This window comes from Drosophila bipectinata, chromosome XL (assembly GCF_030179905.1).
Source record: "Drosophila bipectinata strain 14024-0381.07 chromosome XL, DbipHiC1v2, whole genome shotgun sequence".
Lineage (NCBI taxonomy): Eukaryota > Metazoa > Arthropoda > Insecta > Diptera > Drosophilidae > Drosophila > Drosophila bipectinata.
In genome coordinates, this window is record NC_091734.1 from 1,438,054 (window position 1) to 1,453,763 (window position 15,710).

General features: G+C 40.6%; 2 protein-coding genes across 3 annotated transcripts in view; both read left to right on the forward strand.

Annotated features, from left to right (window-relative positions):
• The window catches only part of LOC108120146 (box C/D snoRNA protein 1), a 142,159-nt gene that overhangs the window by 30,260 nt on the left and 96,189 nt on the right, over nucleotides 1-15,710 (forward strand). The window lies entirely within an intron of this gene.
• Nucleotides 1,536-13,769, forward strand: Pits (Protein interacting with Ttk69 and Sin3A). Of its 2 annotated transcripts, XM_017231493.3 has the most exons (4): nucleotides 1,536-3,292; nucleotides 9,931-10,020; nucleotides 10,151-10,797; nucleotides 10,855-13,769. In XM_017231493.3, exons 1-4 carry the CDS (start codon nucleotides 2,368-2,370, stop codon nucleotides 10,993-10,995), a joined length of 1,803 nt encoding a protein of 600 aa, XP_017086982.2. In that variant the 5' UTR covers nucleotides 1,536-2,367; the 3' UTR covers nucleotides 10,996-13,769. The 2 variants fall into 2 exon arrangements, with proteins under 2 accessions (XP_017086982.2, XP_070139046.1); XM_070282945.1 differs by lacking the exon at nucleotides 10,855-13,769 and having other exon boundaries at nucleotides 9,933-10,020; nucleotides 10,151-10,355.

Consider the following 15,710-nt stretch of genomic DNA (forward strand, 5'->3'; position numbering starts at 1 on the left):
TCAAGCGGAAGGATCCGATTGATAAACAGAAAACAATAAATTAGCTTGGAAAATAAAAGCTTTTTCCGTAATTGAAGGATATATCCTGGCGGGTACAGTTGCCCCAATCGGTGGCGAAAACATATGGTCGTGAGTGTGGGGGCGGGGACGGGGACGGGGAGAGAAAACCAGGGATTCCCAGGTCAGCCTCGAGACCCCGTTACGAGGTCGTTGCTTGCTCGTGTGTATCTGTTGGCTCCTTTTTCCGCATTGCCTTTTTCCAGGAAGCTTTTCTGCAGGATACACACACGCACACACCCAAAACAAACACACACACACACACAGAGAGAGACATAGAGATATCGTGGAATTTGCCCCAGACCATGGTCGGAAATCGATGCAGGCCAACAGCCCAGGACAATGCGTACGAAAATCAATGCAGTTCGTGATCCTGCGCAGTGGAAAAACGCTTTTCCCCTTTTCCGTCCTGCGGACGCTATGGGCTATAGGCGGCGTTGCCGCGCTTCAGCTTTTAATTTCATTAACAGTAACAGAGCTCTGTTAAATCAGCTGTTTGGCCAACACGAAAGAGAGCGAGAACGAGAGGGCTTATATGGTGAGATGCAACGCGGTGGCACGAGCGAGATATTGCGACATATTCAAGGTCTACCTTCGTGTATCGATACCGAAAGCGTTCTGACCCAACCCCCCGCCCCCCGACTGGATAATTGCATGTATACCAAATCGTAAATATATATATTTTTGTATATATATATGGTATGTATTTTTATACATACAGACATGAACGCGGTATGTATCTGGCAGGACGCATGAACTTACATGCTACATGTATACTTACTGTCGAAAACTTTGGCCGCCCACTCAAAAACGCGCCCCTTTTTGCATGAACGAGGGTTGGACCCAGGGCGAGGGGGCTTTGACCGAGGGGGCGGGGCAGTGGCGGCGTCGTCACTAGTGGGCGCTGATGGTCTTAATTTTTGTTGTTGGCTATGACGTGCTGGCACGTACGCGCCCAGAGGCGCCAAAAGGGGAGCCCAGCATGGGCGTTGTTTATAAAATATAATATTAATTTAGAAAAAAACATAATTTACAAATATTTTAGATACTAATTTTGTTAAACTTAAAAAAAACTTATGTCAAGTATAAAATTATTATTAATATTCTTAAAAAGAAACCTTAATTTTATTTGAATTGTGTTATTTTTGTAAAACAACAGTTAAAATTTAAAAATATTTAAATTTTAGACATTATATTCATCCGTTACATACATTAAGAAGCCTAGAAACTAGCTATACTAACTTAAAACTATTGAAAAAATGTATTTATAAAAAATATAAGTTATTTAAAACATTATTACTATTTTAATTAATTTAAAAAGCTAAAAAGTAACATAATTTTTTAAATTTCGTAATAACGTTTACAGAATGTAGTCAATATCGATAGTTGGCATCTGGCAGCACTGTCTCACCGCTATGGTGGGCCAACTATCGATATATCGATAAGAAGAAATATTTTCGATATCGGCATCACTGTGCCACCACTCAATACATACACCTATAAAACCAACGTCAGCGTCCACCACGGGCAGTTTAAATGCGCGGAAAGTTTTGCGAAGCGGACGGTTTTCGTGGCTGTTGTTTGTCGTTCTATCAGGATAGTGAACAGCACAGATATTGAAAGCGTGCCGAATGTTTTTTTAAAGGATACAAACTGTGTGTTGGATGTTCGCGTGTGAAGATTTCCTGCAAATAAATTAGAAGTAGCGTCGAACGCGTTTGCTTCTTATTTTATTTTTACACACATATATACATATATACATACATATATGTATATGTATATATTTTTTTTTTGTAGTGCAGCGCAGCCCGACACGGCATGTGCAAAGCAAGTGTGTGCGAGTGTGTGTGTACGCGCGTGTGTGTACAACGAAAATATTGATTGATCACTCAATCTTTGCCTCACCCCCCCTGTCAATTCGAATGTCTACGAGAATCTAAAAAATCAGTTAGCCCCAAGAAGTGGCCAGCATAAAAGAAAAAATATTTAAAAAAAAAAAAAAAACATCTACACCAACTACTACTACTAAACAAAAAAAGAAAAACGATACAGAGAGCGGAAGGAAGAGAGAGAGCAGCGCAAAAGAACAGTTAGCGTTTCGCGCTTTTCCGAGAGGACAGCGAACGAGCAGAGAGGAAGAGGAAGAGCGACGAGGACGAGGACTAAGGAGGCATTCATTCCACAGAGTCGCCGTTGAAGAAGAGGAAGAAGAGTGTGTGTGGTAGTAGCTGGCTTCGAAAGCGGGCTTTCCAGGACCACCCCCCCATCCAACAACAAATTTTCCAGGACCCCCGCTCCACAACAGAGACCATGTCGCTGCAAACGAAACGCCAGCACTGCTACCTGTGCGACCTGCCCCGCATGCCATGGGCGATGATCAGCGACTTTTCGGAGGCCGTGTGCCGCGGTTGCGTCAACTATGAGGGCGCCGATCGCATCGAGGCGGTGCTGGACGCCGCCCGTCAAATGAAGCGACTCCATCCCGCCAGCAAGCGTGCCCACGAAAACGGCGAGGTGGCCGTCGTCCTGCAACAGCAAGCGGCCCAACAACAGTTACAGCAGCAGCAGGTACCGCCTGGCTCACACAGAGGCGCACCGCCACCGGGCGGGGCACCGGGTCCATCCGGCACCGGACCATTATCACTGGGCGCTGTGGTGGCAGCCGCCTCGGCTGCTGCCCATCATCATCATCATCAACAGGCGGTGGCCGCTGGCGCCTATCAGATGCCCGTCCCCCGTATCGGACCACCGCTCGATTATCCCGTCAAGCTGGAGGATGCACCCGGCGGCGGTGTACGTCCCGTTCGCATTTCACACATGAATCCCCTCCATTTGCGCGGAGGCGGCGTGGCCGGTGGTGGCGGCGGCGTCTCAGGAGGCGGCGGAGCATCGGGAGCCGCCTCGGGTACCGCCCTGCCACCCGCTCTATCGGTTAACCTCAAACGTCCACCGTCCGACGACGTGGACGTGGATGTGGCCCAACAGAATGCCCATGGCATACCGCCGGACAATGCGGCGCCCCTCTCGGCCGGCGGCGGCGGTGGCGGCGGTCCGTCCGGCGTTAAGCGCAGCGCCATGGATGACCCCGCTGGTGGAGGAGTACGACCACCGCTAACACGCGGCGAATCCCTGCCAGCAGCCGTGAGCTATGTACCGGAACGCCAGCTGGGCGGATTAAGGGATAAGCAGCAGCCGGTTCGGGCGCCCAGCTTCGATGCCTCGACCTTCAAAGCAGGTGTGCATGTTACTCTATATAGTCCATAGATACCATAAGACAGTGGGTCCTGGCTAAGATGAACAAGTTCATTCATGATTATTATATATTTTTGTTAATTACAATGGAAGAAGTTTATTAAAAATTCTTCAAAAGTATTAGAGTTTGTAATTCCAGTAATTCCAGTATTCCAGTAACTCCAATCGATCGAGTTCAGTCAAGATTCTCGAAAAGTAGAGTGTAATTCCAGTATTCCAGTAACTCCAATCGATCAAGTTCAGTCAAGATTCTTCAAAAGTAGAGTTTGTGGAAAAGTAGATCCCTTTTCATATCGCTTTTCCAGTATTCCAGTAACTGTAGTTGATCCCAGTTCCAGTCCCTTCTCAATTATCGCAACTTCTCTCGAAAAGAGGCTTCGATTTGTTATTAAAGCCAATTAGAGGAATCGGAACAAAGGAATACCCAGGTTTATGGATTAAATGACAGTGTCAATTGGAACTATTCCACCTAATGGATCAAGTTTGGTTCTACCCTTCGGTTCTTACTGGGAAATACGCCTATAACCCGATAATCGGTAAAGACAGGAAATATTTTATCGGTGTTTGTTTATGCTTGATTTCCGTTTTAATGCCATTTGTTTGTTTAATTTTTAAGAAAAAAAAAAAGAAGGAACTTTATATTTTTTGTCAAGTTTCCAATCTGATGGCGTTCCACTGTATTTGTTTACCGTTTCGGGAGAAGACGACGGCTTGTCCCGAAAGTTGGGCTATGATCGAGTGCGAGAGAGAGTGAGGCTGAGCAGAGGCGGCGGGAGTGGGAGCGCGATACAGATAACTGGAACACACAGTACAGATCCAGGCCAGAATGAGGCAGCGTGATTGCGATTGCTGTTTCTTATCGCTCCTGCTGGTGTATGTGTGTGTGTGTGTGTGTGTGTGCTTGAACTGATAAGCGGGGTGGAGAGATTAGATAACGGGGCTTATCAGCAGGGCTGCTGCAGCAGCAGCTTGGAAGAGCAGCCCTCTTCCAGATGCGTGTATCTACAACACACACACACCTATACACAGGGGGCGAAAAGGAAAAAAAAAAAAAAGTAAAATTCAAAACGCATTTTGCAAGCAACCCTCCAAAACCAGAAAAGGAGCTGCTACTGCTACACGGCAGGCGGCAACCCTTGCCGTCAAAAGGCATGCGCACAGTCAAATATATAGGGAAAATATTAAAATATATATACAAATACAAATACATATATATATATATATATATATATATATAGTTAAATACGTGTAGGAACAGGCACGTACGTAATCGTAAAAGCAAAAACAAAAAGCGCAAAATAAAAAGGGCGGCCGCAGAATGTAATAAAAACAGAGACGTGCAAAAATCGACGCCGACGCTGATGCCAACGCTGACGCGATGCTCCACGACTGCCCCACGTAATGCTCCTCTCTCGCTCTTGCTCTCATTTGGGGCTCCAACATGATTCGTTTTGGTTTTTTGCTTCTTCTTCTTCATCTAGAAACCCGTTTCGGCCAGTGACCAGTGACGTAGACAATGGGGTTTGTGGAGGTTAAACACCTTTTAAATATTTTTGGTTCTTTATCTTGCACATGCGCACGTGTGTGTGTTGGTGCTTGTTGGTGATTTTGTTACCCCCTTTTGGATACCCAACTACGCCACTGTTTTTTGTTGTTTTTTTTTTTTTTTATGTGTCTTGGCTGCGCGCGCAAAACGTCATTAAACTTGTTTTGGTTTTCGCTGCTGGTGCTGCTGCTTCTTCTTCTTGGAGCGTTTTCTGCGCTGTTTTTACGCTATGCGATAACAAGTTGCACACACACACACACACACACACACAGATACGTACACCCTGAAAGATATAGATACAAATGTTAAAAGCAGAGTATAGATAAATTTTAGTTGGTATACGAATTACGGAACGAGCTGCATTGACATAAAAAAAAAAAACAAACTGAGATGAAACAGCAACAGTGGGGCCAATATCACTGTTAATTGGTAGAAAAAAAAAAAAAAACCATCCCCCCGTGTGCCAATTTCTGTTTCTGTTGTTTTGTATTTACGTTACGCTGTTGCCTCTGCTTCCTCTTCTCTTCTGTATATTCATTTCATTACCAAAAAAAAAAAAAAATTATTCCAACTTGAATATAGATACATATGTATCTGTATCTGTATCTGTATGCTGCGTGTATATATACTAAAAATATAACAAACATTTCTCGGTGTACAGAGAAAAAATTGTACAAATACAACGTGCGCGCGCGCTGCCTCCCCCTTTTCTCACACTCTCCCTCCCTCCCTCCCTCCTAGTTATTTTATTTTTTTTTTGTTTCGTTTCATTCAGCGCTTCGTGTTGCCGGCAAAAGTATATATGTATGTGTGTGTGTGTGTGTGTGAGAGAGCTCCATTCCAATGCGTTTGCCAGGAATTTTGTCGGTTTTTGGAGTGAGAAGAGTGCAACGTGTGTGTGCATGCATAGCTTCTTCTCCATCTCTACCTTTCTCATAATTAGAGATTGCGTGCAGCAGCAGTAGCATCCTTGTCTTGTCAGTGCAAGTGGGATGGCTAGATGCTAGTAAACCGTTAAACACGTGAAACTGCCCGTTTTGGGGACGGTGGGGCGGTGACGTTGCTACACTTGCGTGCAAAATATTAAAAATTATTAACCTTGTAGAATGAAGATAAAAAAAATTCATAGAACCTTATAAAAAAAAATTGTGAAATTATTAATTTTGTTAGGGTATTTGAAGCTTTCTTCTCATCCTGTCGACGTGAATGAGAATGAGGTTGGCGGTGGAGCTAGTTTTTGTTGGTTTACTTTTCGAGATAAGACGCCGAACTTATCGACAGAGATTGCGCCAGCGAACCATATCTTATCATATCTCAGGGACCCGACCATGTGGTTAAGTTGATAAGCTGGGCAACTGCTCGATAAGGCGGGCTCCCCTAAGCCCCCAAAAACATGCGTCGGAAAGTGGAAAGTCGGTAATATGTTTTCCGATATGATTATGTTATCGCCGCTGATCGATTACTGATGGATAGATGTCACTATAATCAGGCGTGGATTTGGAAATGGGGCTTTTTTTGGGATTTTCCATTGATATTTTGTGGTTTCTCCCCCCTGCCTACCAGAATACTGCATACCAGAGGCTGCTGGAAATTCTCCCTGTTGATAGGCAACCCAGAAATACATTCTTGAAAACCGGCGATAAGGTTTGAAATTCTATGCAACTGATCCGCTAACCTTCCAGATTAAAATACATTTATTTTTAATGGAGATTCTTAAAAATTGTGATTAAATTTTAATGGATTTTTGGTTGAAAGTCAAAGCTATTAGAATTAGTGTGAGATAAGCTCTTTTTTTGTCCGACAATAGGTGGGGGTGGTGGGGGAAGGTATATACTTGTACAGGGTACCCAAGTTGCCGCCTAATTTCGCCTCACAATTCCACTTTCGTTTGCTCTTGGCCGTACTCTATATACACACAGCTGTTTTGTTTATCTTATCGGAATGGTTAAGTGGCCGATGCCGTCTATCCGATGATGCCTCCTCATTCCAAAATACACAAGTATCTGTATCTTATCTGAACCATGGCCAGCTTTGACTGATAGCGTAGCAGTGTACCGGGTCGAAACCAAGTCGTCTCTCCACCCCTCAATGGCCATTTAAAAAGAGTGCATCCTGCAACCGCTCTTTGATCTCCGACCTCCGACCTCTCTGTTTTCTTTTGAAGATCTTTTTCGAATTAGATATTTCCTTGAAATGAACTTCCATCGACTATAATGACCCCTAATAGCTGTCTAGTTCTGTTTTAATATTTTAATCCAACAATTGCTATTGGGTATTAGTTTAAAAAACATAAATAGATAATTAATTATCTTTAAAATAGTTTAGTTAAAACCATCAAACCTTATCTACAGACCAATGAAGCTAGTTATTTTTAAATGGGGCTTTAGTGTCATGTGAGCTACTAAAGTGTCATTCTTTCCACTTTAATGGCCTTAATTCCAATAATTTTTTAAATCAACAATAAATAGAGAGGGCTCTCATATTTAAAAAAAAGAAAAAGAATATAACTCCAGGAAAAAGGGTGTGGTGTCGAAACACCCACCCACCCATTCATTCCCAGTATAGGTTTCTCGATTCTAGAACATTGTTTTGTTTAAATATTTATTTGTTTATATTTTGTTGCTTTTCGCACATTTCTACATAGTTTGTCAAATGATTCATTTTTGTAGAAAAAAATATTCCATAGGAGGGCAAAAAAAAAAGAAAGATCTTCGCAGCGGAACGGAAAACTAAAACTAAAAATTCTATAAATAGATTCTCATATTCTCGATACTGATAACTTCTCTCGATTCTCGCCAATTTGTTTGTTTTTGGGCTTGAAATGTATGAAAAATAAATAAACAATTGGGGGGGGGAATCGAGGATATATATACACAGGATTATATACAAAGTGCTGTCTTCCATTTCGGTGCATGAATAAAAAGTTGTTTCAAAAATAGAATGCAACGATGTTGTAGTAAAGTTTACAATATACAGTGCTTAGAAATCATCTATTTTAAAAAATCATATATTTTAAAAAAATAAATAGTTTTTTTTTTTAAATTAAATTAATTATAACAATAAATATCAAATATTATTTAGTTTTGAAAAAGCCCACTCCCACCCACTGTGCCAGGCACTTGTATGTAACTGCAGGCCAGCTATCTCGCTCTGACCCTTGCTATCTCCACTAGTTCTCAATGGGGCGAGCACATGCAACTGCATGTAGTGCAAGGGAAGATGAGTGAGCGAGCGAGCGAGCGGGTGAGTGAGTGAGTGTTGGAGCTAGTGGTGGGTGGAAGAAGAAGAAGCAAGGCAAGTCAAGGCGTGTTGGATTTTATTGTTGCTGTTTTTTTGTTTTTGTTTTTGTTCTCCACTCTGTGCATGCAAAATATAAACAAATGCTATAAATACACACGCATACACAAGCATACGTGTTGGGGCCACACAACACGTCTTCCGCTCTCTTCTCACCGCTCTCTCTCTCTGCGTTCTCCCTACCATTTCTTCTTCTTCTTCATCGTCGTCTTTTCGCCAATTTAGCCAGCGTAAGCAATTCAGTTGGGGGAAGGGGAGTAGGAGCGAGGAGCGAGTGGTAGAGGGAGCAAGCAACAGTTTATCAAATAAATAAACATAACAGCACACTCGCATGTGAGCCCCATTTCGTATGCAGTCCACTGTACGCCGCCGGCAAACTGACAATTTGAGCAATCTGCCACCACTGGTGGGGCATACAAATTAAAGCTTGTCTTGTATATTTTTTTTGCTCCTTTACTCTTTACCTTTTTCTCATTGTTTTTTTTTCTGTTTCAATATCAAGCGAGCAGTAGCTACGCGTGCGCGTGTACTGCATACAAAAAAATAATTAAATAGTCTCCAAAAACGAAAAAAAAACAACAACAGAGTCCCCATAACATACATAGTCAGTTAACAGAGCCCCCATAACAGAGCCGCGCGTAACAAGCAACAGAAGAGAGTCAAAACAAAACCGAAATGTGCGCCGTGTGGTATACATACACAATATTGCATGCTGGCATGCAAAAAAAAAAAAAAAAACAAAAGGGGGGGTCTGTGGGTGGAGAGGTCGGCGCTGGCTAGGTCGGGGGAGGAACCGGCTATCTGCGCGCTCTGTCTCTCTTGCTCTCTATCTCGCCCTCTTGCTCTATCGCTGTGACGTATGCGCAGCAGAAAACTTGTTTTCTCATTCCGTTTCGTTCTGGCTTTCTGCCAACTGACGTTTGCAATTGGGGAGAGAAGAGGAAGAGCAGACGTGGAATAGGAGCAGCCAAAAACAAAAACAACAAAAAGCAACCAGCTGTGAGAGCGCCACAGTGGGGCGAATCATATTAGAGATGGTACAAAATGAAATTCCTTTATTTTTTTTTATGGAAAATAAAACTTATTTATCCATTTTAAATTAAAAAAATATATTTACAAATTTTTTTAAAAATATATATATATATTTTTTTAAATTATATTATTTTTACTTATGTACGTAATGACAGTGACACGCAATCGTACCGTGCGGCTGGCGATTGTGCTGCGGCTGTGACGTCACATTTTATGGCTCGCCGGCGGCTGGTGAATGAAACTGGTTGTATTTGTTGTTGTTGTTGTTGTTGTTAAGCCGGTTGCCAAGTAATATATGTAGGCATGTACATATATACTATATATATGTACATGTATATAAACAAGATAGAAACATGTTTTGTGCCAAGTTCTAAAATTACACAGCCGAAACCGAAACAACAACAAGAACAATCATGCAACTAATTTTCATTTAAAAATGGCAGAAATAAACAAAAAACCGAAACACAAGGAATTTAATTCAGTTTTTTTTTTTGATTCATTCGCATGAAAAATCAATAACAGAAAGGCGTGAATGGGAAATTGTAGGGAAATGGAAAAACAAAAATATTTAAAAATATATTTACAGAAATATTTCAATTATTTAAGCGTAAATATTAGTTTTTCAATTAAAACTCTTAAATTATTAGAGAAAGGACCTTGAAAAATATGTAGATATATTTGGTATAAAGTTGTAAGATTATTAAAAAACCAAAATCAAAAATCCATATCCGATCTGTATATTCCAGAGCACATGTCCCCGGCCAGCCGACGCAATGGATCGAGCCCGCCCTCGGGGCCCATGCCCCCGCGCAGCGTACACTCGCCGAACAGTTCGGGTTAGTTTTTATCTCAAATTTTATTATTATATTAAATTTAATCAAAATAAATCTTAAAAAATATATCTAAAATATCTAAACATTGAACAAAATTTTGTATTAACTCTTTTTTTTCTCTGTGTACTTTTAGGATCCTCATCGGGTCGCCGTTCTTCGGGATCACGTCATGTTTCCAGCACTACGGTAACTAGCTCCGAGGTGGGCGGCTCCAATCCCAGCCAGGCGGTGGTGGCCGGCGGCCTGGCCGGCGCTGGCGGAGCTGCCGGTGGCTCTCTGGGCGGACCGGGCGGCGCTGGCAGCGGACAGTTGAGCAGCTGCACCAGCGGCGGACCCAGTGGCGGTGCAAGCGGCGGCAGTGGCGGCAACGGGGCACCCGGCGGAGCGTCCATGGGGCCCAATTCGGTGGCCGGTGACGGCAGCCCGGCTAGCGGCGGCAGTGGCCCGTCCGGCAGCAATGGCAGCGGAGGATCGGTGAATCCCGGACCGGGCAGTAGTGGCAGCCAGGGAGGTGGTGGCGGCGGTGGTGGAGGGACCCCGCTGTCCACGCTGGGTGGCGGTGGAGCGGCGGGCGGGGGCGGGCTGAGCGGAGCCCCCGGAAGCAGTGCCGCCTCGAATTCGGCAGCCGCAGCGGCGGCAGCAGCAGCCGCCCAGAATGCCACGCTGAAGTGCACCCTCTGCCAGGAGCGTCTGGAGGATACACACTTTGTGCAGTGCCCGTCGGTGAATCACCACAAGTTCTGCTTCCCCTGCAGCCGCGAGAGCATCAAGCGCCAGAATGTAAATATTTTCTTTAAATTTTTTAAGAAATTTCCTAAAAATTCTATAAATTTTCAGGGACTGGGCAACGAGGTGTACTGCCCCAGCGGAGATCGATGTCCTTTGGCCAATTCGACGATACCGTGGGCCTTTATGCAGGGCGAGATCACCACCATCCTGGGCGAGGAGGTGAAGGTGAAGAAGGAGCGCGAGTCTTAATGTCCGTTTTACTGTAAGAAGCTGCGCAGAGCTTTGGAGAACTTTTGAGAGGCGCCCGGGGGCACCGCATCCTGGCACCTGACAGACACACACACACATACAGTCCCTGGCATATATATCCCCATCCCCTAGACCGGGGCGGGGTGGGACTAATTTTATTTATTTTTTTTTTTTAATTTTAATTTTTATTTTATTTTATTTTATTTTTTTTTTTAACTATGGCGGTGACATCAGAATTGCATCTGAATTTGTCCATGACGACCGACCAACAACAACAAAAACAACATCAATTTTGTAGACGTTTAAGAAGAAAAGAGAAGAGAGAAGATTTTCAAAAAAGAATCCAGAAGACCAGCATGCAAGTCCGCAAAAAAAGTAAAAAGAAAGAAACACCAACAAATGTTGAAAAAAAATTTGAAAAAACATTTTTTGTAGCATACTTGTAGGCGGCGTTGGGAAATTGTCCAAAAAAAGAAAAAAACAAAAACAAAAGAAACACCAACAAAAAAATGAAAAACTTACGAAACAAAAAGCAAAAAAACATGCATACGTAGCCAAGTGAGAGAAACTTTAAATATTTCTTAATAAAAATAAAAAAAAAAACAAAAACAAATCTTAATTGTAGCGGAAAAAAAAAACACAAACAAATAAATGAGAAAAAGAAAGAGAATACACTTGCTGGTAGTAGAAATAAAATCCTCCTTTTTTTTTTTAAATACGAGTATACTTTTATGCAAAAAAAAAGGATATAAGATAATAAAACTAAAAAAACCTATATACTATATACAATAACTATAAATTCTGTTATGTAGGAGAGCGATTTAAATCATAAGTTACGCTTAGTTCGTACTAATTAATTAATTTATTTCTATACATGTTGCCTAATTTACAAAAAAAAAAAACTATATCCCTCAAAATTTATATCCTAAATCTAAAAACAGTTTTTTTTTTGATTATTTTGTATTTTTTTTGGTAAGATTAAATTTTTTTGTATTTAAAAAAAAATAATTTAAAGAAAGAAAGAAAAAAAAAACCACGAAATGAAACGGAAAAGAAAGAGAGAAAAACAGTTAATATGCTAAAGATCTGTACATACGTATGCATACCACATAATCGGAATATAAAATATATACAAAATATTTAATAATATAGAAATATATTTAATGTTGAAACAGAATTTTTGGCAGCAAAACTAGCAAGTTTTGCTCGGGGGGCGTACACCCATTAACACCGAAAGGAATTTTTAAAAAACCGACTTTTTAAACTCGAGGCGAACCAGAGCCGAGGCCATCCAGCAAAGGTGGGCCCACAATGGTATTATACACAAAATGGGAATATTTGTAGCTCTAGACACAAAATTTGGTGGAGTCGAAAGGACTCCTTAAATTGGAAACATTTACTGGACCAATCGATTTCAAGAGCGATAGTTATCGGCAGCTGCAAAGTTATCGGACTTTTGGTCGAAATGTCAACTGTACTTTTTGCAATTCCTATTATAGGAACTCGATTTTAATGCAGTCCCTTGGCGGTTTTTTATTTAAAGAAAAATATGCTAATTTTGAAGCATTCAAATGAGACAATTTTTAAGGAAAGAACTTGCCATTTTCTCAAGGTTTTATTTCCATTTTCTTGGTAGCACAATTGATTCGTTTTTGAGAACTTATCGATAAGAAATCGATAAATTTTCGATAAAAGTAAGTGGAAGAACCTAAACGTGTAGCCAAGGTACACATTTCCAACTTTTGATTTAATATTTAATTATTTTTAGTTTCTCCAACCCTTTTCTCAACAGAAACAAACAAACAAAAAAAAAAGAAAAAACCAAGCAAAAACGAAAAAATAATCGATAAAGAAAACACATTTTGTGATATAGCCTAGCAAGAACAGCAACAACAAGAGGAAGGAAGCAATGGGAGGTCCTGGAAATCGGAAAAGCTTAATTGGAAAATTTATGTGGAACCTTACCATACGCAAAATTTTTTAAAGGTTCCCCCAAGACTCGAAAAAAATGAAGAACGATCTCAAGCAAGGGGTTGAAATCTCACTTTAAAAAAACAAAAATGAGAGAAATTGAAAATTAAAACAATTTAAAAATCATAAAATAGGCGAATACCAACGTTTTAGCAATCTAAGTCTAAGAAAGGAAACTAATCGAAATTTTCTTTACAAACAAAACTAAAGTAAACTAAACTAAATATAAATTTAAAAAAAAAAAAAAGAGAAAACTAATTAATAACGTTTGTAAACTTTGTGCGTGTGTGTGTAAAACAGTAGTGCTATAAAAGAATAGAATACCAATCCAGATATCCCATAATGCATCAGAACCCTATTGAAGTAACGAGTACATACATTTCAATATAAAATTAAAAACCAAAAAAAAAACCACAAAAAAAAAATATGAAAATATAAACTATATTTGTGTGTTTGATGTCATTAACTAAATGTTAAAACAAAAAAGTCAACTAATGATCACGTAATTGTATTGCATAGCCTAACATTTTTTGAACGATGCCGAATAAGTAAAAAAAAAAAAGAATAAAATCAAATCGATTTAGCATGAGTATCAACTTTATACTACATATATGTATACATATACATAAACACATATATTTGTACCACATACTATATATATATATGTGTGTGTGGTCGAACTAGCAAAGAGGCGGAAACGGAAGTTGGCAGAACGATTGATTAATCAATCACACAATCGATTGATTGGAGACCTTGATAACGGGGCAAAACAATTAAAAGTAATATAAAAAGTCAAGAAAAAAGCCATACCAGCGTTTGCTGTTCGAGTTTTATTTGCTTTTGGGTGGAATGGATGTTTAAAAGTGGATTTCAGATGTGGTTTTTGGTTCTTTGGGTTTTATCAAAAAACATAGCATACATTTTGGGTGATTCACGTTTTTTCCCATAATTATTTTTCTCAAGCTTATTGTTTTAAATGGCGGGTGTTTATATGTTTAACTTACTCTTTGCAGTTAATATAATTCTTTTTACTTTAAAAATCTAGAAATTTAAAAAAAATTTAAGGCCTACATGGCGTATGATTAATTTTTACAATGTGGGCTTTTGAAAATAACATTAAAATATGCAAAAGTAGGGTTTTTCTATAATATTTTTTAGTATTATCTGGTGTTTTAATCAGGAGAGTAAGAATTAAAATTTTTGAAGGGACACCATGGCTTATGAGTGATAAATATTAATCATACGCCATGTGGGCTAAAGGAAAAATCAAAAAGGCCATCTCTAGCGATTTATCGATAGGAATTCAAGCAATAGGACTTGTAGTTGAAAAAAGGACATTTAAATAAATAAAATTTTACTTAAAAATATGTTTCTTGCTCTTTTATATTTAAATGAAACTTAGTTTTTAAAAGGAAACAATGTTTTAGGTATTAATTTTAAATAACTCTCCATGTAAGTATATAAAGAAAACCTAAAAGCCCGCCCTTTTGATTTCAAAAGTTCCACCTCTAGATATCCTTAAAAGCTTAGTTTCAATACCTAAGCCATAGAGGTCGCTTTGCTGCGCAGAGAGCACTGGAATTTCCTCCCTCTCTCTTGGCTTTCCCTCCGTCTTCAGGCCCGGCAACCGATGGGCTCCAATGTTTACATTTTAACGACCTGCACCCACACATCCGCACATACACCGCAAGGATAAAGAGAGAGAGAGAGCAAGTCGCCAAAAGTTCGGGCTCGTGACTCTATTTTTTTTTTCGGCAGCTACTTCGGGCGGAGGCTCTCAGCTGCTGTGGCCGCTGATTGCGATTCCGATTCTGCGGCTGCTACTGCTATTGCTGCCGCTGCCGCTGCCAACTGCTGGCGCTGCTTTCACCGCCGCTGCTTTCACACAGTGGCTCCGTTATTTGTGCGTGCGCGTTGCCAATAAACGGGCAGCGGCTTCTGCTGGCGCAGCCAATTTCGTGTGATAAAAAAAAAACAACCAGAAAGATGTGGATTGCGATTTAGACGTGTTTTTTTGCGTGCGTGTGTGTGTGATCCCCCTTTTTTCCGGTAAAATAACAATTTCCATTTAATTTTCATTTTATCTTCGGCTTATCAGATTGGTCTGTGCGTGCGTGTATCGGTGTGGGTGTGCGTGTGTGTGCGAGATGGCCCTAAAATGTAGGCAACCAAAAGTGTTAGGCAGCCAGCTTCCTCTTCCTGCCTCTCCCGACATTTTCCTCTCCGTCAGAGCAATGTTTTTGTGTTATACACAGAAGGAAACACGGATAAAGGGAACACGGTGCACGGGAATATACCGTGACTTGCCTTGCGCCCACGCACACATCTCCAATAAAGGAGAGTGACGCGGGCGCACTCATGCTCTCACGCGGAAGCTCCAACGCTTATGCTCTCCGGCCAGCCATCTCTCCGGTGTGGTTGCTCCTGGTTGCACAGTGGGCATAGCTAGTGTGTTTGTTACTTCAAAAAAACAATATTTATTTTTTAATAAAAATTAAATAATATTAAGAAAACTATGAAGTTCATATAAAAAAATTTTATAAAAAAGGTGTTTATACTGAAAAGGTTTAAATAAGAGAAATACATTCTAGAAAAATAACTAACCTTTGCTTCTTAACTTATTTTAAAAGCTAAAAGCTTACTATTTTTTTTGTAAAAATAAATGATATTTAAATAATTCATTATGTAAAATAATTAAAATTGAATTATGAAATCAACGTTCACCGCCCACTGTGCCAAGAGAC

What these genes read in the sequence shown, in the direction of transcription:
- Pits (XM_017231493.3), top strand. Translation starts at nt 2,368, where the DNA reads ATGTCGCTGCAAACGAAACGCCAGCACTGCTACCTGTGCGACCTGCCC. An exon ending in ACACTCGCCGAACAGTTCGG is followed by an intron (nt 10,021 to 10,150) that starts GTTAGTTTTTAT and finishes GTGTACTTTTAG; the next exon opens with GATCCTCATCGGGTCGCCGT. An exon ending in AGAGCATCAAGCGCCAGAAT is followed by an intron (nt 10,798 to 10,854) that starts GTAAATATTTTC and finishes ATAAATTTTCAG; the next exon opens with GGACTGGGCAACGAGGTGTA.